A 24,630-nucleotide genomic window follows, 5' to 3' on the forward strand; every position below is an offset into this window, starting at 1 on the left:
GAGGGCAACTGCGGACCACTGGCCACCATGTTGGACGGAGAGGACATTGTGGTTTGGCTTTGACGACAACACAACGTTTGTTTTATTCCTGCTTGAATTAAATCCATTCAGTGGCTTTTCATCCTAAGGTGTTTTTCCACACTAAGCTTAGTGCTCACATTCCCTATGACGTGTTCAGGATTCTCTGTTCACCACTGCTGTATATGACCTGTCTGTGCACATTTCCCACGATGCATTCAGGGTCCTCTGTCTTACAGTATGTACACATTGTCCATGATGCAGTCGTGGTCCTTTGCGGAGCTCTGATAGAATCGCGTGTAAAGACTTCTGGCAGATCATAAAGCCCGTGATACATTCAGGGTTCTTAGTTTAACACAGTTTCAACCCATGTGTGGGTAATATTGATGGTTGAATAATGCCGATCTTTTAACTTTATGGGTAATTGAGGTTAAACAAATTGGGGTGCAGGCTGATGCCTTCAGGGTCCTGCGTTCACAAGCCTGTTTTGGCAAAGTGGTAATTGCAAAGTCCAGATATCTGCTTCTAAATGCAGGGAATGAACATATATTTTTTTTGTTTTTGAATTACACTTAAGTACAGTTACAAAGTTATTATACTTGGATACTTCCCACTTCTGCATATTAAGCAGAATCCTGACTCAAACTGGACCGAATGTGTTTGTTCAGGACTGAGGGGAGCTCCAGGATACTCCCTGGAGCAGGCTCATCATCTCCCGATCGAGATGGACCCTCTGATCGGTGAGTCGTTCTTCACATTCCACACGTCCCAGCAGCTTCTCAAACGCATCGGCCGCTCGTAACGTCGTCTTGTCGCCACGTGTCCTTGCGCGCCTTCGCCGCCGCAGCAAACAGCGCCGCGAGCAGCAAGCGTCAGATCACAGACTTAGTGGACCAGAGCATCCGGATCAGCACGCAGTGCTTTGTGGTGACAGCTGACAACCGCTACATCCTGGTGTGCGGCTTCTGGGACAAGAGCTTCCGCGTGTACTCCTCGGAGACAGGTGGGCCGAGGGCGAGAGCGCAAAAAGGTGGGCGCGCTCGTGCGTGGAGGACGCCGTGGACTGACGCTCTCAATGGCCGCCGAGCCAAGCATGCAGTCGCCGTTCGGCAGAATTGCCGCTTCCTCATTCATTTTAACCTGAACCCATTGATAAACAGTACAGTGTGCAAATGGCCATCAAACGGTGCTCACAACTAGAGAGAAAATACATCAACTACTAAAATACATATATATAGAGTAATGGTGTTTTGCGTTACACCCCCTTCTCCGTCGACCACCTCTTTAAACTGACGTCTGCCCCGAGCAGGAAAGCTGACCCAGATCGTATTCGGCCATTGGGACGTGGTGACCTGCCTGGCCCGGTCCGAGTCGTACATCGGGGGCGACTGCTACATTGTGTCCGGCTCCAGAGACGCCACTCTTCTTCTGTGGTACTGGAGCGGCAGGCATCACATAATCGGAGACAACCCTGTCAACAGTAAGTCGCTTTGTCTCTTTTTTTGTGTGTGTTTGTGTTTCGCACGCCGATATCCGATTTGATGAAGTTGACTGAAGATGCGACGGCTAATTAAGAATTTCGGCTTGGCTGCGTCCAATTAGCCAGGCTGAGCTTGTTGTGTGTGCTGCATGCGGGGGGGGGGGGGGGAGAATCCCCCTGATGCTCGTGCTGCCTACCAAGCCTGCTCGAGACTCGCGCGAATGTCTTCTTCTGCAATTAACATATTCAAGGCAGAACCTCGCATCACAGTGCCGTTGTTTCTCCTCGACAAAAATAACTGCGTTCAAACACAAGTCCGAAATCTTCACAAAAAATCCTAAATGATATGCCACTGCTTTTGAATTTGAACTCATTTGCTCTCCGCATATGGACACAATTCAATTTGCATATATAGCATCGAGTTCAATGCCCGACTTAACAATGAAACAAAATCAAAAGAGTACAAAATGAGATTTTGGGAGTGTGTGCAAAGATGCATGTGAAGCAAAAATTTGGATTCAGCAAAAATACAAACGCAGTGGCTTCAATCTCTCATATCTCTATTTTGTACTAAATATGTATAAAGCGGCGGCGCGGTTGCTCAGCTCGTAAAGCGTCGGCCGCACAGTTCTGAGGTCCCGGGTTCAATCCTGGACCCGCCTGAGTGGAGTTTGAAGTTCCCTCCGTGCCTGCGTGGGTTTCCTCTGGGGACTCTAGTTTCCTCCCACATCCCAAAAACATGCAACATTAATTGTGGGGGTCTGATGCCGAGTCTAAAGAGCAATGTTCACGCTTAGGCTCACAGCTTCCAGAAACAATCTGTTCCTCAGCCTGGTGGTCCTGCACCGGATGCTCAGTAGCCTCCTACCTGAGGGGAGAGGAAGGAAGGGAGGGTTTTTGGGATGGCTCGGGTGATGGAGAGAGCCCTGGATCTGCGCCTGGTGGTGAAGATGTACAGTCTGTATTTGTGGGGAGGCTGCCCCCCCACTTCCAATCTTCCAAGCAGCCTTTCCCCATCCTTTGTAGTGGGGAGGGGGGCATCTGTCCTTCCTGAACTCCAGCCCCATCTCCTTGGTGCTTTCACATTGATGCTGTAATTGTCTTGACACCAGTCCACCGAATATTTCTACCTTCTCTCCGTCTTCTGATTCATTGTTGTTGGAGATGCGTCCCACCACTGCTGTGTGATCCACAAACGTCGAGATATGACAGCTCGGGAATCTCGCTGAGCATACACAACATTAATAGCATGAACGGGTGGGGCCTCGTCACACAGCCCTGGGGGGAGCCAGTGCCTAGGTTGATGGAGTGGGCGATGATGTCGTGCATCCTGACAGTCTGTGGTCTGTTGTGTCCAGGTCTTAGTTACCCAGGGATGGACTCAGGCATAAACTACAAACATGGAAAATTCAATCAATTTTTTTTGGTCTTTCCTTGTTTTTCTTCTGTGGGGTTTTTGGGCCGGTTGGCCACTAACAGATCTTGTCTTTCCCTCCAATTTGAAGTGATGATGGCCAGCTGTTGCGAAGATTGCTGCCGCCATCTAGTGGTAGCCGTCTGAAGCAGCTCCGTATCTCAGAGAGACTTTTTATCTACATATTTCATTCATCTATTGGATTTGCATTTTTCCAGTGGAACCCGTGGAAGCCTCATGCAGAGTTAATCCTTTAATGGAGGTCATGTGAATAAGAAAAGGTGTCTGGATGTGTTGGATGATTAAAATGACGTCGGGGTTCAATCACCCCCACCCCCACTCCCCGCCTCAGCCTCACGCGATCGCCAGGCCCGGGCGAGCGGTCGTCCCGAGGGTGAAGGCGAAGCGGCGAGATTGAATCTTTTGTCAGGCAGGTGAGCGGCTTCAGCTCCCTTTTTACCTCCCCAGGGGCTTCGCGTGACACTTGTCCTCGTCAAAGCCCCTCCCCACATCATCATCGGAGCAGCTGCCGACAATGTCAGCGCAGCACAGGGTCCTCGGCGTGGTCTCTGTGGGCCCACATCCATCACAGTCCAGCAGACCGGACCGCCACGGAGTCTATAAGGCCAACAGGGGTGGGCAGGTGGGGCTTGAGGAGGGGGCTCAGAGATTGTCACTCAGACGTGACTGAATGGACTAGCCTGAAAATGTAGCATTAGCTTGTCTTTATTAGTGAAGCTGGGATGACAGGACTTCATGTTCAGTACGTACTCAGTTGTCTGCTATTTCTTTGGGAAATGTTCACCAAATCAGAAATAAAAATAAATAAATAATTTTCTGATCCATCCATTTTATTAGCTGCTTATCCTCACGAGGGTCGCGGGAGGTGCTGGAACCTATCCCAGCTGTCAACGGGCAGGAGGCGGAGTACACCCTGAACTGGTCGCCAGCCAATCGCAGGGCACATACAGACAAACAGCCACACTCACAATCACACCCAGGGGGAATTTAGAGGTTCCAATTAATGCATATTTTTGGGATGTGGGACGAAACCGGAGTGTCCGGAGAAAACCCACGCAGGCACGGGAGAACATGCAAACTCCACACAGGCGAGCCCAGGATTTGAACCCCAGCCCTCAGAACTTCGGATCCAATTATTGGAATTCCCCGATTCCTTTATCTGATTTTCATGGTCATGTGATCCCTGTGGGTTCGTAATTGTTTGGTGTGCCCACTAAATGAGATCCATGATTACGTGCACAAGTGTTTAAATACTGTGCAGTGTTCGTGGCCAGTGGAGAAAGTGCCCTCACTAACCTCCGGCGGCAAGCCTCATCAATCATGGAAGCGAGCGCTCGTCTTTGTAACGCTTTGCATGACAAGCTCAGAACGCCGCCTACAAACGGGAGCAGATGTGCGTCGCGGTGGGAGCTTTTTTTGCCATTTAGTGGCAAACTGAAGTTATTCTCGACTTTGATTCACTGTGTGTGTGTGTGTGTGTGTGTGTGTGTGTGTGTGTGTGTGTATATATATATATATATATATATATATATATAAATAACTAGGCATTAGAAGTAACACCTGTTTCTATACTTTATTCTATTTCCATCCATGTACTTTATGTATCTTATTGTGCTATTTTCAGATGTTTTTAAAAAAATCTGTTATTTTATATTTTTCATTTTTAACAATATTGTTCCCACTTTACTTTATCTGTTGCATTTATTAGTCCTTTACATATTTTTACCATCAGATTTTTTTTTTATGAATAATTGTTATATTTCTACATTTTAATTGCATGCACTTATTTTCCTTTTCATTTGTGTTTGATATTTTAACAAATCTATTATTTATTGTTGTTCCCAAAAACATTTGTATTTTTTGATGTACCTGTTTTATTCTTATGAACTTATTCTTATGTGCTATCGATATCACTATCTTGAAATTGTTTTGACAAAATTGTATTCCTTTTCCTTTCATTGTTTTATTTTTTTTCTATTATTCAACTTTTTTTAATGGATTGTATCAACTACTGTACTTTTTTACACTTCTGTCATGGTTAAAAAAATATGCATGTGGTTGTAACAGTTGGACCTTGTGAAGGATTGTTTCAATGATTATTATTTATTCTGGAAATAATAATAATAATAATAATAATAATAATGTGTGAAATGAGGCTTTTTTTTCCCTTTGAAAACGATGTTGTGACCACTGTACCAGCGATTCAAATCCAATTTGCCGCAGGAGATCAAGCAATTTCAAAGGATTTATCAATAAGGACTTTGTAATAAATGATGTGAAATTGAACGACTTCTGTCTCGTCGCAGGCGACTACCCGGCACCGCGAGCCGTCCTCACGGGTCACGAGCAGGAAGTGGCGTGCGTAGCGGTCTGCGCCGAGCTGGGGCTGGTCATAAGCGGGGCCCAAGGTCAGCGAGCCGACGTGGCAAAAAACACACGGAACATAAGAAAACACGGCACCGGCCAGGCGGACTGGAAAAAAACGAAGCGGCAGCACGTGCGTTTTGTGTCCCCAGATGGTCCGTGTCTGGTGCACACCATCACGGGCGACCTGCTGCGAGCGCTGGAGGCTCCCGAGCGCTGGAGGCGGCCCCGCCTGATCTCGGTGTCCAGCGAGGGCCACTGCATCATCTACTATGAGCGTGGACGCTTCTGCAACTTCAGCATCAACGGCAAGCTGTTGGCCCGCATGGAGCTGGATGACAGCAGCAGGGTGAGTCTCTACGCCGTGCTCGAAATTCGCACGCTCTCGCATTGGACTGTGTGAAAAGGGTTTATGCTGTCTTTTATATATATATATATATATATATATATATATATATATATATATATATATATATATATTTAAGTTATAATTTATTCCATTTACTTTAGTCCATTTTCCTATTTTATTGATTTATTTTTAAATCTTGTTTTGATATTTTCAAAATTTTTTACTTGTTTTTTTTTTTCAATTTTGTACATAATTACCCCCTTTTTGTTGTTGTTTTGTCATTATTTTTTCTTAATTTTTCAGGATATTTTTCATTTCATTTTTTTTCATTCAATTGTTTATTTTAATTTATATATTTTTTTTACATTTGTTTCATTTTAAAATCACATTTTTTACTCTCATTTTAGTTACTCCTTTGCTATTTTGTCCATTTAATGATTCATTTGTTTCCATTTTTTATTTACTTTTTGTTATTTTTCAATGAGCCAATTTTACCCATTTTATTTTCATATCTCTTCAATTAATTATTCTAATTTACCATGTATTTTGTATTGAGTTTATTCCCATTTCTCTAATAGACTTTTATTTTGAGATTTTTCTCATTGTTTGTGTTCCTCTTTTCGTAGTTTGACTTTTCCACTGTATGGAAGGGTTTTTTTGTTTGTTTTAAATGCTCCTCTTTGTTTTTGGGCGCAGGCCATCCTGCTGAGCAGCGACGGGCACAATCTGGTGACGGGCGGTGACAACGGGGTGGTGCGAGTGTGGCAGGCGTGCAGCCTCAAGCCGCTGTACGTGTACCCGGCCTGCGACGCCGCCATCAGAGCCATGGACCTGTCACATGACCAAAGGTCAGCAAGAACTCTTTGTTCTCTTATTTTCTTAGTTTAGTTTTTTCTTTAAGCCCAAAGGGTGATTGACGGGAGTCACGTGTCACGCTGATGAATTCATTGAGGAATATGCGGTATATTTAATTTTATCGAAAATACACGCATGAAACCAAGATAGTTTGTCATCAGCATAATTATAGAACTTAAATGCAAACATTTAAGTGTATGTGATTTTAATTTAACTATGAATAGTTATGGAAAAATAGAAGTTGAATGAGAAATGTTGTTTTGAGGAATTAATTTTTATTTTGTATTCATCCTTATTTTATCAATTCTGCAATTTTCAGTTTAATTTTCATTTAGTTTATTTTAAAAATAATTATTAATTACTCAGGTTGTAGTTGAATAACACATGTGTAATTAATATTATGATCTACTTTTAATTATAGCAAATATATAAAAATATAATTTAGTTTAGTGATCTGTGTGCAATTCATGTATCTCCTTTTGGTTCCAAATAATTTATTCACAAATGTTAGTGTTTACCCTTTTAACATTGATTTAAATTATAAATATAGACAGACAAAAAGATAATTTAAACTAACTCAGTTGTCAGTGTATAAGTTTAATGTGCACATTTTCTTTTCTAAATAGATGAAATTACAACTTAGTCTGTTTCAGTGTAATTTTCTTCATATATTTCTAAATATTGGACAAATGCAAACAAACTACAGTATAAACATTTTTGTAATTATTAAAGAAAAAAAGAACCACAAAATTATGTATCTTTGCAATGATTGTTTTGTTTAATATCTAATTATTGTGTTTTTATTGTACTGTACATTTAGTTACTAAAGTACTATATTTAGTATATCAAGATATTGTACAATACAAAATCAAACAAACTTTATTGGTATTCTTTTTTATATTCTATATTTTTCACACACAAATTGAGCGTATACAAAAGTATTATCCTGAACCACTGTAATCAATATCAATCTTAATTAATATAAAAATATATCCATGCACATTTATTGATGTATTCTAGGTAAATGATTGATATTAGAAACTGTAAATGCGGCCTGTGTGCATGTAATGGAAACAAATATATGGCTCCAAATGAGCTGTTGAAATTATAAATAATGTCGCCTGAGGAAAAGCGTCCATGGTGCCCGTTTGCGTCACGCTTGTCAGAGCGACTTTTGCTCAAGGGACCAGCGCTCTTTAAAAAAAAAAAAAAGAAAAAACCTCATAAAAAATGGGAGGCACACAGCAGCTTCTTTTGTCCATTCAAAACTTTTGATTAGAACTTTGATGCAATAAATGGGCGCACACGAGAGGTGCCCTCGTGTCGGTGGCGGGGGGCGCAAAGTGTGACGTCAAAACCTGTGACAGTGAGGCCTCGGGCCCGCGCAAGACGCCGTCTGCTGCTTCGAAAAAAAAAAAAAAAAAAAAGTCCAATGACTGCAACCGTGACAATAGAGTGGACGCAAATGCACGCACACGATATTTCGTGATAGTGAAAATGTTGAGTCAGCAGCCGCTCAAAACAGAGACTGGAAGAGTCACAGAAAGGCGGTCCTTGGAAGTGGATTGGGTCCATACAATGAAGAAAAAAAGTATTTGGACACCCTGCTGTATTGCAAGTTTTCCCACTTAGAAATGATGGACGCGGCTGAAATTTTCATCATAGGTGTTCAAATACTTATTTGCAGCTGTGTCACACAAATCATTTTAAAAAACATACATTGTGATTTCTGAATTTTTCTCTTTAGATGATCTCTCTCACAATGGACATGCGCCTACGATGAAAATTTCAGACCCATCCATGATTTCTAAGTGGAAGAACTTGCAATATAGCAGGGTGTTCAAATACTTATTTTCTTCACTGTATAATGTTTTGCTGTAGCAAGCCGTTGTGATTTTTTTTTTTTTTTTTTGAATTGGAGGGAAAACAAAAAGAAAGCACAGGAAAAACTGAACAGGTGGATGTGGACGAGCTCAAAAAACGTTCACCTGAGAGGACTCCTTGGAACCAATTTTATTCGTTACTAATTAATCACGAGTCGTCACATGAAATACACAAAAAGCATTGTGATGACAAATACGAAGTCATCAATTGTTGCCGCTAGGTGGCGCAAGTACCGGTTGGGAGTTCTGGTCAGGGGGATTTCTGCAGCTCCTTTTGTTCATTGTGTTAAAGGAGCCAGGCAGCCTTCAGGCGGGCAACCATAAGTCCACCCTGTGAAATCAGCTGATTTTTTTTGCTGCACGCTTGTCACTAGAAGTCACCGAAAAAGAAAGCAACCGCCGTGGCCCTCGTTGACCCCCCCCCCTCCCATCTTTCAATTAATCTGTAACTTGTTCTCGGTTTTTCTTTTTGTATCATCATCATCCATCCAGTCTATTGCGCTTGTCCTCAGTTGACGGACAGTATCCATGACTTAAGACTCTTGTACTGTTTTGAGTTGCCCCCACCTCCCGTCCCCAACAACAACCGGTGGGATGTCCCTCCACCCACACCTCAAATACTAAAGAAATACTGTATGCACATTCATGGCTTGTACAGTTTCAGACTTTCAAGATTGCCACCAACCATTTTCCTTGATTTCACGTCAGCCAATCGCATTCTGCTGTACAGCCAGTCTGTCAGCCAATCAGCAACACCTCGTTGATGATGCAATCATGCGTCAGTGTTTGACGAAAACACGAGCAGCGACGCATTGAGAGTTCCGACTTTTGACGTCAGGCCGTTCCTGTGACTGTCTGGGATTCCGCTGGGACTGTGAGTTCCTCATTCTGGCTCTCTGCGGATCTTGGCCAGCAATTAAGTCCAAGCATTTCCTGACCCGCAATCTGTGGATTCCAAGGTCTTGTATCACTTTGGAAGATCTTCAAAGCCTGACGAAGAAAATAAGTAATGAACACCCTGCTACATTGCAAGTTCTCCCACTTAAAATCGCGGAGGGGTCTGAAATTTTCATCGTAGGTACATGTTTGTGTTTGTGCATGATACAGAGGAGTCATGGGAGAAGGTTTTGTGGTCAGATGAGACCAAAATGGAACTTTTTGGTCATAATTCCACTAACCGTGTTTGGAGGAAGACGAATGATGAGTTCTGACCCATGAAAACCATCCCTACGAATCATGGGGGTGGTAGCATCATGCTTTGGGGGTGTCTTTGTGCAATGGGACAGGACGACTGCATTGTATTAAGGAGAGGATGAGTGCGGCCATGGATTGTGAGATTTTGGGGAACAAACTCTTTCCCTCAGTCAGAGTGTTGAAGAAGGGTCGTGTCTTTCAACATGACGACGACACGAAGAACACAGCAAGGAAAACCAAGGAGTGACTCCGTAAGAAGCATATCAAGGTTCTGGCGTGGCCTAGCCATTCTCCAGACCTAAACCCAATAGAAAATCTTTGGAGGGAGCTGAAACTCCGTGTTTCTCAGCGACAGCCCAGAAACCAGTCTGATCTAGAGAAGATCTGTGTGGAGGAATGGGCCAAAATCCCCCCTGCAGTGTGTGCAAACCTGGTGAACAACTACAGGAAACGTTTGACCCCTGTAATTGCAAACAAAGTCTACTGTACTGAATATTAACATAGGTTTTCTCAGGTGTTCAAATACTTATATGCAGCTGTATCACACAAATAAATGGTTAAAAAAAATACATTGTGATTTCTGGATTTTTCTTTTTAGATCTCTTTCACAGCGGACATACACCTACGATGAAAATTTCAGACCCCCTCCATGTTTTCCAAGTGGGAGAACTTTCAATATAGCAAGGTGTTCAAATACTTATTTTCTTCACAGTCACTGAACAGATTTAACTTCTCACAGCTGATCTCAAATTGTTTGTGAAAATTATTACTGACTTCTCACTCCAGTCACACTCGAGTCATGTAAATCTAAGATCCATTTTAGGTGTCAAATCCATAATCCCCTCCATGTACACAAAAAAAAATAGTTTGTGTATTAGTTTTCAAATTTCAATACAGGTCCAATGAGAGCAACATGAAGACAAAAAAAAAAGGTGACTTCTCCTCTAAGGAAGAGAATTTCCTCTCACTCATTTTTTGTACTTTTTCTTTCTTTTTCATGCTCCTTAGGACTCTGATCACCGGGATGGCTTCGGGAAGCATCGTAGCGTTCAACATCGACTTCAACCGCTGGCATTACGAGCACCAACACAGGTACTGAGAGACAACTGCGGGGGACGCCACCGAGACGAGGCGTCGCGTCCGGCGCCGAACCCGGCCGCTTCGGGCCGCGTTCACCATTGAGCCGCATTTCTGCTGATTTGACGTCAAGACTGAGTTCCAGCAACCAAACCAGAACTTGTAAATATGCACCAAATGTTTCTGAGACTTGCTACAATATTCGTACAAAGCAGTTACAACCCATAATGGACTTAAAGGAAAAACATGTAGATTTGTATGATTATTTTTTTTTCTAACATTGCAAAGTTGGAAAATGTCATTAATGTCTAATTTGTGCATTTTGAACATCCAGGCAGTCACACGGGACCGGACCGTTTTACGGTTTGCGTGCAAGTGGAACACGTGGCCCAAACAAATACCACTAAATGAGGGAGAAGTACTAAGTGGGCGGTGCCACCAAATTACACAGTTCTGAGGTCCCGTGTTCAATCCCAGCCCCACCTGTGTTGAGTTTGCATGTTCTCCCGGTGCCTGTGTGGGTTTTCTCCAGGCACTCCGGTTTCCTCCCACATCCCAAAAACATGCAACATTATTTAGACACTCTAAATTGCCCCTAGGTGTGATTGTGAGTGTGACTGTTGTCTGTCTCCGTGTGCCCTGCGATTGGCTAGCAACCAGTTCTGGGTGGACCCCGCCGCCTGCCCGTTGACAGCTGTTATAGGATCCAGCACTCCCCGCAACCCTTGTGAGGATTAGCGGCAAAGAAAATGGATGGATTTACAAGAGGGAAGAAAAAAAATCAACTTTATTAGGTGTTTTCCCCCACTTCTCTTAAACTCTCCATTGTTTGAAAAAAAAAAAAAGAAAATATTTTTTAAAATGTGCTAAAAAGAAAAACTGTAGAAGACTTCTGCTGGCATTACTTTTTCTTTTTTTTAAATTATCCACTTTCTGCTTTATTTTAGAATTTGAAAAATGCAGCCAAAAGCATCAATCGATTGTGAGCCAGAAATGTCTGACTCATGCAAAAATGTATTTGCAAATAGACAACGACATAAGGCGCTGGCGTGATTGTCTGAGCGTTCCCGGAGCTGAAAAGTCTCCTTATGATTACCGTGCATACATGGCCATGTGCGTATATTTTCTAATTTTACAGACAGTCTGAAACATCCCCATCCGTGCTTCAACATGTGCCATTCGACAACTTGTTGCCGAGTGTTCGCTACGGACGTCTCAGAAAGATGAATAAAGCAAACATATATATATATATATATATATATATATTATATATATATATATATATATATATGTATATGTATATGTGTGTGTGTGTGTGTGTGTGTGTGTGTGTATATATTTTTTTTATCAACTTTTGTTTTCAGGTTAGGTTATAACGTATCTTAGCTCCCTCTATGTAGAAGAAGGGGAACTATGAGACCGGGGGATTTCCCAGTAAGCGGCTGCTTCGTACCCAGAGTTCCCCTGCATGCACATTCATCACAAGGAGACTTTTCAGCACGGGGGAGCGCTCAGACCGTCACACCGGGCAGGATTTTAAAGTGTACGTCACACTCGTCGACTGACGAAAAGACAACCTCAACGCTGCCATCTAGTGGTCTTCGTCGGTCATTAAACTGAAGCCCTTCCATCCTTAATGAATTTGTTCGAAATGAGGGTGGGGGGGATTGCGTCCTTTTTTTTTTTTGGGGGGGGGGGGGGTGTACTTGAACAAACAACAACGCAAATATTCAAAGACTTGTAGACTGTAGCAAATCGTTCATGTAGCTTCTAAGACGTCACAATTCGTTTGACATCCTCCTCAGTCATGACTGGATCTGATTTTTCCTTTTTTTTTTGTTTTCATTTGTCTTCAGAGGACTTTTCCCAACACATTTGTACTGTGCGTCAAATTCACAAAATTACATTTTCCATGCAAAATTTAGAATTTTATTGAAAATTATTATTGGTGAGGCTGTTTTAATTATTTTTTTCTACTCAAAATAAGGAGCATTTTATTTAATAACAATACATTTGACATTCTAATGGATTTAAGAAGCGCCTGTGCACACTGAAAATACTATATTTGAAGCCATTATTAATTCATGTTTTGATTGTCCAATCAGGTCGCGTGACTGTCAACGTGCTTGTGTCCGTGGTAACGCTTCAGACATTTTTGTAAACGAGACCCTCACTCATCTTGTGGTTATTTTCATTTTTTAAAATCTGTGCGTCAATTGTAAATGTGAAACAAAAAAACTTAATGCTGTACCCTGTGCGCTTAAAAAGTAACTGACAGGAACTGAGCAGTAATTAATGACATAGATAATAACAGAATTTACAGCAGAGCTGCAAATAAATGTATATTTCGTAGCAGTCTTATGTGATAAGAGCTACAGAAATTAAACGTTCCCATTTTCATTTGAGAATAGTTTTCTTTGAATTATATTAATTTGTTCATGGTATTTAACTTTAGTTCTGGTAATTATTTCCATATTTTTTCATGGTTTGGTTGATTTAATTTTTATTATAAGATTTTTTTTTATTCAAGAAAAAATGTCAGATATATCATCTTCAAACGTGTTGAAAAATGTGGATTAAAGCATCTGATTGTTGAATATGTACTGTTTTTCCAACTACTGTTAGCGCCATCTGCTGTCTGAACCTGTTACTGCAGGGATTAACATAAAATGTAATGCAAAGATTGTTTCTCCACAAATATCAGCTTTTATTTTATTTTTTTTACATACGTGGGGGGAAAATAATAAAAGGATTTTCAAGAATTTGGTAATCCATGTTTTTTTTTCTATTTTTTTTTTTTTTTTGAGTTGCCTCATCTTGCTCAAAGTGTATTCATGTGCCGGTATCTAACCTTTATGTTTCCAGTCTGTGAGTGTGTGCGTTCTGGCTGGCTGGACAGCAAGTGTATACGTAACAGCCATCAGAATCTCACCAGCGAGTGGGTGTGTAAACATGGAGGAGAAATCTCACCAGCGAGTTGTATGCATTCCAGCTGACACTGGGGCGTCTCCTTTTACGGGTCACTTGGTGGCCCGCCTCTCATCTCTCCGGTAAGTGTGTGCAAAAGTTTCCTGGAATTCAGTGTCTATTTATCCCTCCACCCACCCTTGTATCATTCTATCTATCTATCTATCTATGGTACTTGTTCCGTCTCTACTAGACTCTACTAGTATGAAGAGAATCTTTGCCTCAGAACTGTATTTATACATTAGTATTTTATCTTTGTGGTCTTAGCAAAATGTTCAAACTGCATATTAGTCTTTTTTTTTGTGGGAGGGGGGGCTTAGTAAAATACTTTGTTGGTCATTATTATATGTAATATATACTATATGTATGTAATATATTTCTTTTTCTTCTCAGTAGTACTTGGTGTAAAATATACAAGAACCATTGTTCTGTGGGTACCACTATATCTGGCAACAAAACCCCAAAACTTTTAGCGTATCAGTTTATGTCAGTGGTAGCTGAACACTTAAAGCAAAAGTTCTCACACTATTTTAAAGCATACAAGAACTCCCGTTTTAAGGATGCCGTGAAGCATTTTACTCGCACACATTAATGACATCCAAAAGATATTAAAATGCATCTAAAAAAGAACTAACCTTAGCTAGTTTTAGCCACGCAAGGGTAAGAGCTGGACAGAAGTCAGGTTTTGTGTAGCGTTCTAACAAGAAAACAAAAAACAAACTACCACCACAAAGATCCCATATAGTAAAATGTTTTTACTTGCATCTTTTAGGAACAGTACCATTTGTGTATTAGCCCAAGGTGGCGCAGTTATTACATCGTGTTGGTTGGGAAAGGCACAATCGGCTTGTCGTCCTCATAAGCAGGGAAAAGGTTACAACAAGTCACAATTTGCTGATTCGACAGTTAGACTAAAACTTCTAAAGTTAACATTGCACATCAGAAATGATTTCTAATCTCCCGTGCAATGCAGTATTTATAGAAGAGTTGCAGCATTACTGTCCAATTTTAGACCAACATTTCAATTGCACATATTCAATACACACACTTGAAATGAACATCTGTCATATATTTCAATTTAAAATGTGACACACTTTGGACATTACATTTGACTAAATATAAACTTTTCATCTTTGGTTTAAAAAGAATTTTGGGTTGCTTCAAAACAAAGTACTTCTAGGCACAGTGATCAGTAGTACGAACTTGAAATGATCCAGTCAAACAAAATGTTTAGAGCATTAGGAAAAATAAACTTCCTCCAGTGATGTGTTGAAAGTCATGCATTGAAAAGAAAGTAAAAGCTCTGACTTTGAATAATTAAAAAATTACAATATATATATTACGTATAATTATTTCACAGAATAAAATCTCTACAAAGTCCTGTTAATAATTTAAGTATGAAAACAATTAGTAGTCTTTTAAATATAAACAATATATCGGCAGAAATATTTTCAGAATTCTATTTAAGGCAAGAGCGGGCGATGGCGGTCAGGGGTGCGGGCTATTTGCTGGATTTGTCCACTTGCTTCTGCATGTCAGCTCTGTCCTGAATCTTGTAGTCCTCCAGGATGGCCTGCGCCGTGTGCTTGCCCGTCCGCTTGGCCACCGCTTTGACGCCCAAGTTGTCGATGTTGAAGGCGGTGACCCCCACGTTGATGGCAGAGTTGACTGCGCTGTCTGTGGCCTGCCCGGCTGCCGCGCCGTACCTTTCGATCAAGGCGGTTGGGGAGTCGGGGGGGAAGGGGAGATGTTAAGATTGGAGGAGAGGGAAAAGGAGTTCATATGCAAAGATGCCATGCTGAGAATGATTGGGAAAAATTCAGCAGTGTGGCCATCCCCTCTTTCTGTCCCTTGTTTCCATGGTAATGTAGCACTACTCGGCATTAGCCCCACATCTTAAACCTTGGGGTATTTTTTTTGGGCAAAAGTGTCACCAACATCTTAAGACAAACATTTTAAATTAAATAAAATAAAAAATGAAAAAAGCCCATTTAATGTATAGCATCTTCAGCACCTATGATCAATTGCATTTATTTTTATTTATGTACTTGCTTGAGATAGCTGTTGTAGTCAATATGGGGACGCATATGTGCTATAAATCAATTTAGCAGCAGAGGAAGAAGAACAAGGAAAACCTCAAACGTCACTTTTTTAGTACCGTAGTTTCCACACTATAAGGCGCACCTAAAAGCCTTTAATTTTCTCAAAAGCTGACGGTCCACCTTATAATCTGGTGCGCCTTATATGTGGATCAATATTGAACCTTTAGTGCAGCTTCATATAACGGATTCATAACATAACCCCAGCCTGTGCTCTAGCGTCTATTCTGTGCGCCTTATAATGCGATGCGCCTTATATGAGAAAAAAAATTTTGACTGTTCATCAAAGGTGCGCCTTATAGTGCGGAAAATACGGTAGTCTTTTAATTTCCTAATGAACAAAATAAACACTCCACCCAAGAAAACTATTTAACATAACACAATTTATGGTACGTTATCTATCTTCACAGTTTTTATACTAATCTCGAACTTATCAGTTGCAATCTTTAGCATTCTTGCCAAGGCTGAAAGAAGAAATTTGAAGTAGCACCGATTCGCCACAAAAAGGGAAAATGTAATTTGGCTGATGTCATGCTTGTCATTGTTAGTGCAAAGATTTTATTCATTAATTAGCTTTTTTTTTTTTTTTATAAATGGTGATCATCATCACTTGTTAGGTGGGTCAATGAGGTTTTGAAGGCCCCTAAATCTGCAAAGCAAATTGAAGACGGTGGGAGGAAAAACGTGAGCACCGCACAAAACACACAACCAATCCACACAATCACGTTCCAAAATTAAGGGATGGGAGAAGATTCCGAGCGAACGACCTACTTGTGCTTCACGGTGGTGACGGTCTCTGAAGCCACGCTCGTTGTAATGTTCTTGGCCGCCACTTCCAAGCCCGTCCACATGGTGGCGAATCCTGGCCAACAAACGCAAGAACAATTCAAGTTACTTTTCTTTTGAACTGCGACCTCTGCTGGCACAATTTGGAATAACTAATCGTCTTTTTGAGACGAATACCCTGCGTGAGCCATTACATCTCTGGCTGTTAAAGTACCTGTTGCCTGAACCATATTACAGGGGACATTATGAAAAATGACTATAGTTTCTTGGAAAGAAAGTTGGGTCTCTGGAGTGTCTGCCACCCATTAAGTGGAGTAAGTACCTACCCATTTCAGAAAGTATGAGTCACAACAACAAAACCCATCTATTTCTGAGCCACTTATCCTCACAAGGGCAACGGTATATTAACCATATTCAGTTTCTTTGCCCATAACATGATCTGCAAGACTGGGTGAAGATGAGTGCCTCTTTCAAGCAATAGTTGCAATCTGACCATTGAACTCCACACCGGCCCACAGGTATGACATCCCTCCCTTTTCTCTGCCGCTTAGCCTCACCAGGGTCGCGGGGAGTGCTGGAGCCTCTCCAAGCTGTCATTGGGCAGGAGGCGGGGTACACCCTGAACTGGCTGCCAGCCAATCGCAGGGCACGAGACAAGCAGCCAACCTCACAATCATATCAAGGGGCAATTAGAGCGTCCAAATGAATTACCTTGGACTCCGCTGGCCGCCACCACCATGGCCCCGTCGATATTGGAGCGCCCGTCCTTGTCTTTGCGCATGGACTCTGGAACCAGCTTGCCTCCGTGCTTCTTGATGTGCGGCGCCAGCTCCCGACCGACGCAGCCGGCCACGGCGCACACGCCATCCACTGCGTTGACACAGTAGTCGGTCGCAAGACGCACGACGACAGCAAAGCATGCGGACGTTTGCGGCTGCGCTCACCGAGAAACTGGCTGACTTTGACAGCACCGCCCGTGGCCTGCTTGGCAACGTGGAGGCCTTTGGTGACGCTGGGGCTGACGTGTGCCGGCTTGTCTTCGGGCGTGATGTGCTCTCGCAGTTTGGACGCCCCCTTGTGAATGGCCTTGCCCGTGAACTCCGCTCCTTTGACCAGACCCCAACTCAGCCAGGTTGCGCCTGAAGGAAAATTCAGAACAAACATGAGCCACGCACGCATTCTAAGTTTGGACGCAAATGTGTTGAGAGTCTCGGGCGGTAGTTGAAATGTGAAGACAAATTAGAATTTGAAAATTTATTCCTGTCCTTTTTACACACACTTTCAACCATGTACCACAAGGACCTCACCTGTCAGAATTCCATTGGCCACCTTCTCGCTCCACTCTGGCAGATTTTTGTCATCCTCCGCTGGCGCCTCCTCGGTCGCCTCCTCCGCGGGAGTCGCGATCGACACTTTGCTGCCGAGATTCACGTGCTCGGCCGTCTCGTCTGCGTCCTGATGAAACAAACACATGGCACGGCTAAAACCCCAAGACAGCTCGTCGCTTCGTCTCCTCGTAACACCGCCCCAATAACTGCTCATCTCGTGATGCGACAGAACTCGTCACAAAGCTGCAATTGTTGGAGAGATAAAATAGCTTCCCTTTGTGCCTCAAATCTGAAGAAAGAGAAAAGCGCCTACTCGCTGACAGGGGATAAGCTCCATGGATGGACAACTGTCACATCAAAAATGACCTTGTGTGGCGGCACCGTCCCTCGGTTCGTTCCAACGGTTCCTGGTAAGAGCATTAGCGCGGTTTTAATGCTCAAATCCTGACAATGCTGAGGCAGAGTGAGCGAGGCTGACTCACACCTCCACTCAAACTGTCAAAAGAGTGCCGAGTGACACTCCAGTGACTCCACTTTAAGAGATTTCCTGGTGGTCTTTCTTTTTTCACAATTCAAAACAGTTCCCAAGTTAAAATTTTTGCATCATGCCTTTCTAAATATCCCAAGGATAAAAAGTATATACACGGTAATTTCCGGCCTACAGAGCGCACCTTGTTATCAGCCTCATCCAGTAGATTTGTAAAGGAAATACCATTTGGTACATACATGGGCCGCAGCCGTGTAAAAGTGCCCACATTGGAACACGAGATACAGTGATGCCCCGGTTCTCGACCACAATCCGTTCCAGAAAACAGTTCGAGAAGTGATTTGTTCGAAAACCAAATCGATGTTTCCCATTACAATGAATGTAAAAAGAAATAATGCGTTCCAAGCCTAAAAAATTAATTTTTAAAAGCATTTTTTTTAGCTTTTCCTGATTATAAACTGAATAGTAGAAATACATGTATACTATTATAAAATATGTATTATATAATAAAATAATTTAAGAAATATTTATTTTTTGCTTAAAATGTATGCTAGGCTGGGACTGCTTTGCCGTATCTGTAGCGACTTGGCCCCCATTCTTGTAAAGTTTTTTTTTATTAACAAAAGTGCAGAATAACTTTAAACAAGCAACTTGCCTTCTTTGGAGTCATGATTGGGGGTTAATATGGTAGTCCTCGATAAGAAGAAAAACAACAGTCACTACCGGGACAAGTCTGTGTACAGAGGCTGTGTTATACACAATAACATAAATGCGCTTGTTGCTCCGTGCACTTTATGTCGATTCCGTTATTTTTTTTTTTTTTTTGGGGGGGGGCGTTTGAATTGACAATAACAAAACGTGTCCTGGGTGGGTGTCAACTGCTTACGCCGCGTGCGATGTTATTTCCGTTTTTTTTTGGGGGGGACATTTGAATAGACAATAACAAAATGCGTCGCGTGTGGGTCAGCTGCTTGTGCCGAGCGCATTGTTATTTCCATTTTTTCAGCGGCATGGGAATTTACAACAAAGCGCATCGTGGGTCAGCTGTTCTGGCAGCAAGCAATATTTTATTTCCGGGCACTAACGCAGACGCCAGGGCCGCGGTAACGCTAATGCCGCGCTAACAGAGCTGGTTAAAATAAAAACATACCGGTAAAAATCACTGAGACAAGGCAGTAACACGCTAGTGCAGCGCGAACAGGGCCGGACCGGTAAAACTCTCTTCCTCAGCACATATATTCCACCGGTGTCACTCTTACCTTTTCCGCTCAAGTGCCCCCTTGCGGCCGTTAGAAAAAATGCACAAATTAGCCGCATCACCGCAAAAACCGCAGGGTTAAAAACATGTGGAAAAAGTCGTGGTTATAGGCCGGAAATTACACAGAGAAAAGTTGATCCTTTATTTCCACAAATCTTGTTCAACTGTCTGTTTTGAGGGGGTGGTCTTGTGAGCCAAACACAGAATTAGTAGTAGTCCAACACTACAGTAGGGAGGAATAGGTGGGTGACTGGCACGCCCCATATGCAGAAAGGCACCTCTGACATATTTTATTGCCAATTATTTTGCAAGTAAACCAAGCTACGGCAAGCGGATGCCCCGGGATCCCAGTCTGAGACCCGCCGTAAAGGCGTACCTGCACTCTGAGGTCTGTCATCTGAGCCAGCAGATCCTGGAACAGCTCTCGGTCAGCGGCGGGCAGATCAGAGGAAAGGACCACGCCCACGAAGTGGCCCGGCGCCGGCGCCATCATGTCAGGGAACATAAACACGCCGGTGTTGCACAGCAAGGCCGGTGAGTTCGCCGCCATGAGCGGGTACAGCCAGTCGCACACCTGCCGGGAGAGAATGTAAAGTGCAAATACTATTGACTAGCTCCCCCCCCCTAACTTTTTCGGTATGAGCTGAGTTAATACACAGGGAACTTTTTTTAGTTTCTAGTTTTGTAGTCATGGCAAGTTATCAATACAGGTATTGAGTAGAAATTACTTGCATTACAGCGTGCATCCTTACTACACAAAACAACTTTCGCTCATGTGACTCGCCGCTGTGATGTCATCCACGGCTCCGGGGCACCTGGGAATTTCCCCCTTAAAAAGTCAATTATCCAACCCGTGACTAGAAACAACTATCTCAGTGGTTTATTGACTAGCAGTGCAGCATTACAGTACAAATTGATTAACGTTGCTCAATTACATAATTCTCAGACAGCTCACATGGTTTGAAACCACGGGAAAACGTAATTAGGTCTACTCTCACACTGAGACATGAGCGACAATTCATGTAACCTGGTGAAAATGTTTTAGGCGCCTGAATAAAACTCACTCAGTCTGGGAAAACAAGTCCCCGACATATGACGCACAAAAGAAATCTATCCATGTTCTTTGCTGCTTATCCTCACAAGGGTCGCAGGGAGTGCTGCAGCCTATCCCAGCTATCAACGAGCAGGAGGCGGGGTCCACCCTGAACTGGTTGCCAGCCAATCGCAGGACACCTGGAGATAAACAGCCGCACTCACAATCACACCTACGGGCAATTTAGAGTGTTCAATTAATGTTGCTTGTTTTTGGGATGTGGGAGGAAACCGCAGTGCCCGGAGAAAACCCACGCAGGCACGGGGAGAACACGCAAACTCCACACAGGTGGGGCCGGGATTGAATCCGGGACTTCAGAACTGTGAGGCCAACGCTTTCCAGCTGATCCACCGTGCCGCCTCATAACATTCATATTTCCCAATAAAAATGTGTGGGATAAAGAGTGACACCATTACATTACGGTGCAGATGAAGGGATTTCCCTTCATTTTTCTGATTTACGGACTACTCATTCAGGTAATGATTAAAATAGCGGGATGGGGGGGGGGGGTGTTCCCCCTCCGTGTTTTCGTCAATTTGCTTGTGCTGGTTCCACTATATAAGTGAAAGTTCCCATTCTGGTGACTTCTGGTAATAATGGACACTCCTTTAAGTCAGAATTACCTGCAGAAATGCCGGCGGTCTGCCAGGCGTGGTCTCAGGGCGATCGTTGGTGAACTTGATCAAACGCAGGTAGCCTGGATATGACGGGGCGCTCACGTGCCCTTCGGGGGTCACGAAGAATATTTGCACCCCCTGTGGGATGCACAGCAGCTCCTCGGCATCTTCGCCCATGCTCTGCGGGGACGAAGCCGTGCCGGACGTCCGGCTGTAGAAGTCATCCCCCACCAGCGACAACTCACCCGACTCGGTCCCATACGATATCGAAAGGTGGCCTTCGGCCGCTTGGGGCGAGTACGCCGGTGGCTGGTCGCCGAGGGCCACGGGGCTGCATACAGGCGAACCTCCAGGGGGTCCATTTGCTTGTTTATTTTCAACAGGGAGTTGTGGGTAGATAGCGGGCTGAGTGGTGGAGGTGGCGGCGGTCTCCAGCAGAGCAAGGCGCGTGGTGATGTTGTCCAGGGTCTCCTGCATTTTCCGCTGCATCTCCCGGGCTGACTCCCAGGAGCTGCCGGCGCACTCGTCCCCTTGCGAGGGCACGCTGATGCCCCTGAGGAGGTGCTTCTGCCCCTTCCTGTAAAGCTCCAGGGCTTGATGCTTGTCTCCCGCTTCGTCGGCCGTCAGTGCTTTGTTGATGCACTCAAAGGCCCTCTTGTAGCCATCTTTGATCACCTCAAGTCTTGCATGGTTGAATGCGTTCTCTTTCGCCTTCTCCATGTCCTCTAAAATAAGACATTCAACATTCAGTCACAGCATTTACTTCATGTTAACAGCAACACAACAAGTTAACAGCAACAAGGAAAAAAGTAGTCATTTTTATGGGGTATGTGACATTTCCCTCGCAAACATTCAAACTCCAACCTCACAACGACTCCCAAACATTTTGTCTGCTCGACTTTCAGACTTTTGACTCCGAGGGATAAGCTGACATCTTTGTTTTGAGCTAACGTTAGCTCCCCGTTAGACGGTAACGGTGTTAACTTACTTGTCAACGCAGCAGCCAGTTAGCTTCCAACACGGCGAACGTTTTAACGTGTATTAATATACCCGCCACCAATGTAACTCCGCGTGGGTTAGCGTGAATAAATCTGGACCCTGACCCAATGAAATCTCGATCGATCAAAAGCCGTCGTGACGCAACTGAACTATCACGCGACGACACGATCTAATCTACTAAACGCGAATTTACATCAAATTTTGACGGTTTTGAACCGGAAATATCAGCACAGTCGCTCAGAAATAAAAGTATTCTGTGTACTAAATTGTACGATTGAATTGTCCGCCAGAACCTCCCTTTATACATTTTACATTTTATTAAAAACGAAACACGTGTATTGATAGCCCTTCCGGTGGAGTAAAGGCAACGTAAGCAAAATGGCAAATTAAAATGTGAATTGGTAAATAGAAGTCAAACCTCGCATGCTTGGACACAAACGCTAACTTGACGAGTCCAAATCAATGTCGTTTCCTGGCTTTCGCCGCAAGGTGGCAATGAATGAGCACTCGTCATTTTCAACGTTTCTGTGTTATTAAATGCAGTTTTGCCAAAGTCAAAAATGTGGTCAATAATGGGGGTTAAATGTTTAAAAAAAAAAAAAGTGCAAATAAACATCACACATTTTGTAGTCTGTAAGCAGCTGAGCGAACATTGATAGCCGCAACCCTGCTGGCTCGCCTTGCAACGTCTCCAATATCGCCGGTAAGTGTTTGATTAAATACACGTATATATTTTTTCATTTTTATGCAGATGAACATGATGGGTACTGACACTCAAAGCCTATAGAGGGCGCCAAATTCCAGTTGAAATGCAATACTGGATTAGGAGAAATTGCTTGTTTTTCCTTCCCCCTGATCAAAAACTATTAATTATTATGCATGGATGTTATTAGTCGTACGTGTAATAATCATGATTTTATTTATGACCAGCAGCTTGGTTGCCGAATCCCATTTCTAGGAAATTTTAAAAAATGCGATGATGAGCGGTCCATTAAGTCTATCTGGCTTTTAATCGTTTTTCAGCAATGCCAACACAGAATGGAAAACCTTCGTTCTTCTTTGGCTAATGAAGTTTTATATTTGTCTATAGCCCACATTGTAGCACGAATTCAATACGCCTCCATAACTTTTAGTGAAGTATCAGTGAAACCTTAATATTGTCTGAAAAGTTTGAAATCTTTATCCCTGATAATGCTGGGATTTTGTCGTCAATATTCATTCCTTATTTACAAACAAACGCGAAAACAAAAAACAAATGCATTAAACTTGTGCTTGAGACACACTGCTGAGGTAAGTTAATCTACCTGCAACAGCAACATCAATTTTAAAACCTCTTTCAACCCTTCTGGCCAATATTTTTACAATGACAAGAATGACATCATCATAAATATTCACAGCTTTTCGGGAGGGATAAGTACGAGGGCCTCAAGACGATAAATTGCAGCAAAAAAAAAAAAAAAAAGAGGCAGAAAATAAAACACTCCTGATCGTCCCCCCTCCACAAAAAAAAAATCTGTTTTCAATTTAGCTTTTCCTCAAATTTCAAGTTGGTTTTAGGATGTTGGACCCTTGGAAAAGTGTCGTCAACTGATATAAAATGGAAAATGCTAAGAAATCATTCTCAGCGTTCATTTTTATTATGTCATCATCGTGGATGTTGATATTCATTAATAGTTGTCACTCTAATGCGATGCTTTGTCCTTTCGTTTCATCAAATGTAAGCAAATATTTGTGTTTTCAATGGGTACTTTAAATAATTACGCTTTACTGTTTTTGCCACTCCAAAAAAAATCATTCTGTATTATTTTTTCATTATATCAATAATGTTAATATTTGGCGGCACAGTGAATCGGCTGGTAAAGCATTGGCCTCACAGTTCTGAGGTCCTGGGTTCAATCCCGGACACGCCTGTGTGGAATTTGATGTTCTCCCCGTGCCTGCGTGGGTTTCCTCCGGGCACTCCGGTTTCCTCCCACATTCCAAAAACATGCAACATTAATTGGACACTCTAAATTGCCCCTAGGTGGGATTGTGAGTTGTGTCGTTTGTCTCGATGTGCCCTGTGATTGGGTGACAACCAGTTCAGGGTGTGCACCGCCTCCTGCCCGTTGACAGCTGGGATAGGCTCCAGCACTCCTCGCGACCCTTGTGAGTATAAGCGGCTAAGAAAATGGATGGATGGAAAGATGGATGTTGATATTTTGGATTCAGGTTATATTTGTATTGGAGTTTCTGAAAAGTTCACCAGAAACAAATCACTGAATTTGTTCTCAAGTGATAATTTGTTACTTTTCAAATTGTTTCTGCAGCAAAACTTTGATAATGATGAAAAAGTATTTTC

The 24,630-nt window shown here is 42.9% G+C and overlaps 2 protein-coding genes across 4 annotated transcripts in view; one reads left to right on the forward strand and one right to left on the reverse strand.

The window, feature by feature from the left end:
• The window catches only part of LOC133504630 (neurobeachin-like), a 239,147-nt gene extending 227,657 nt beyond the window's left edge, over positions 1-11,490 (forward strand). Inside the window, exons 50-56 of the mRNA XM_061827086.1 lie at positions 687-758; positions 866-1,021; positions 1,328-1,498; positions 5,240-5,341; positions 5,450-5,646; positions 6,343-6,494; positions 10,587-11,490. Coding sequence (XP_061683070.1) covers positions 687-758; positions 866-1,021; positions 1,328-1,498; positions 5,240-5,341; positions 5,450-5,646; positions 6,343-6,494; positions 10,587-10,677 — 941 coding nt within the window. The 3' untranslated portion in view covers positions 10,678-11,490. The remainder of the gene's footprint in view (positions 1-686; positions 759-865; positions 1,022-1,327; positions 1,499-5,239; positions 5,342-5,449; positions 5,647-6,342; positions 6,495-10,586) is intronic.
• A 3,449-nt stretch (positions 11,491-14,939) lies between these two features.
• On the reverse strand, positions 14,940-22,789 carry spartb (spartin b). 3 transcript variants are annotated; one of them, XM_061827997.1, is made up of 8 exons: positions 22,708-22,789; positions 21,297-22,015; positions 19,957-20,154; positions 17,815-17,962; positions 17,452-17,646; positions 17,219-17,377; positions 16,493-16,583; positions 14,940-15,328 (listed from the first exon to the last, which is right to left on the reverse strand). In XM_061827997.1, the coding sequence occupies exons 1-8, from the start codon at positions 22,712-22,714 to the stop codon at positions 15,124-15,126; spliced, it is 1,722 nt and encodes a 573-aa protein (XP_061683981.1). In that variant the 5' UTR covers positions 22,715-22,789; the 3' UTR covers positions 14,940-15,123. The 3 variants fall into 3 exon arrangements, with proteins under 3 accessions (XP_061683981.1, XP_061683982.1, XP_061683983.1); XM_061827998.1 differs by lacking the exon at positions 22,708-22,789 and adding an exon at positions 22,279-22,587; XM_061827999.1 differs by lacking the exon at positions 14,940-15,328 and adding an exon at positions 15,377-16,370.
• Between the last annotated feature and the right edge of the window lie 1,841 nt (positions 22,790-24,630).

Source organism: Syngnathoides biaculeatus, chromosome 8 (assembly GCF_019802595.1).
Source record: "Syngnathoides biaculeatus isolate LvHL_M chromosome 8, ASM1980259v1, whole genome shotgun sequence".
Classification (NCBI taxonomy): Eukaryota; Metazoa; Chordata; class Actinopteri; order Syngnathiformes; family Syngnathidae; genus Syngnathoides; species Syngnathoides biaculeatus.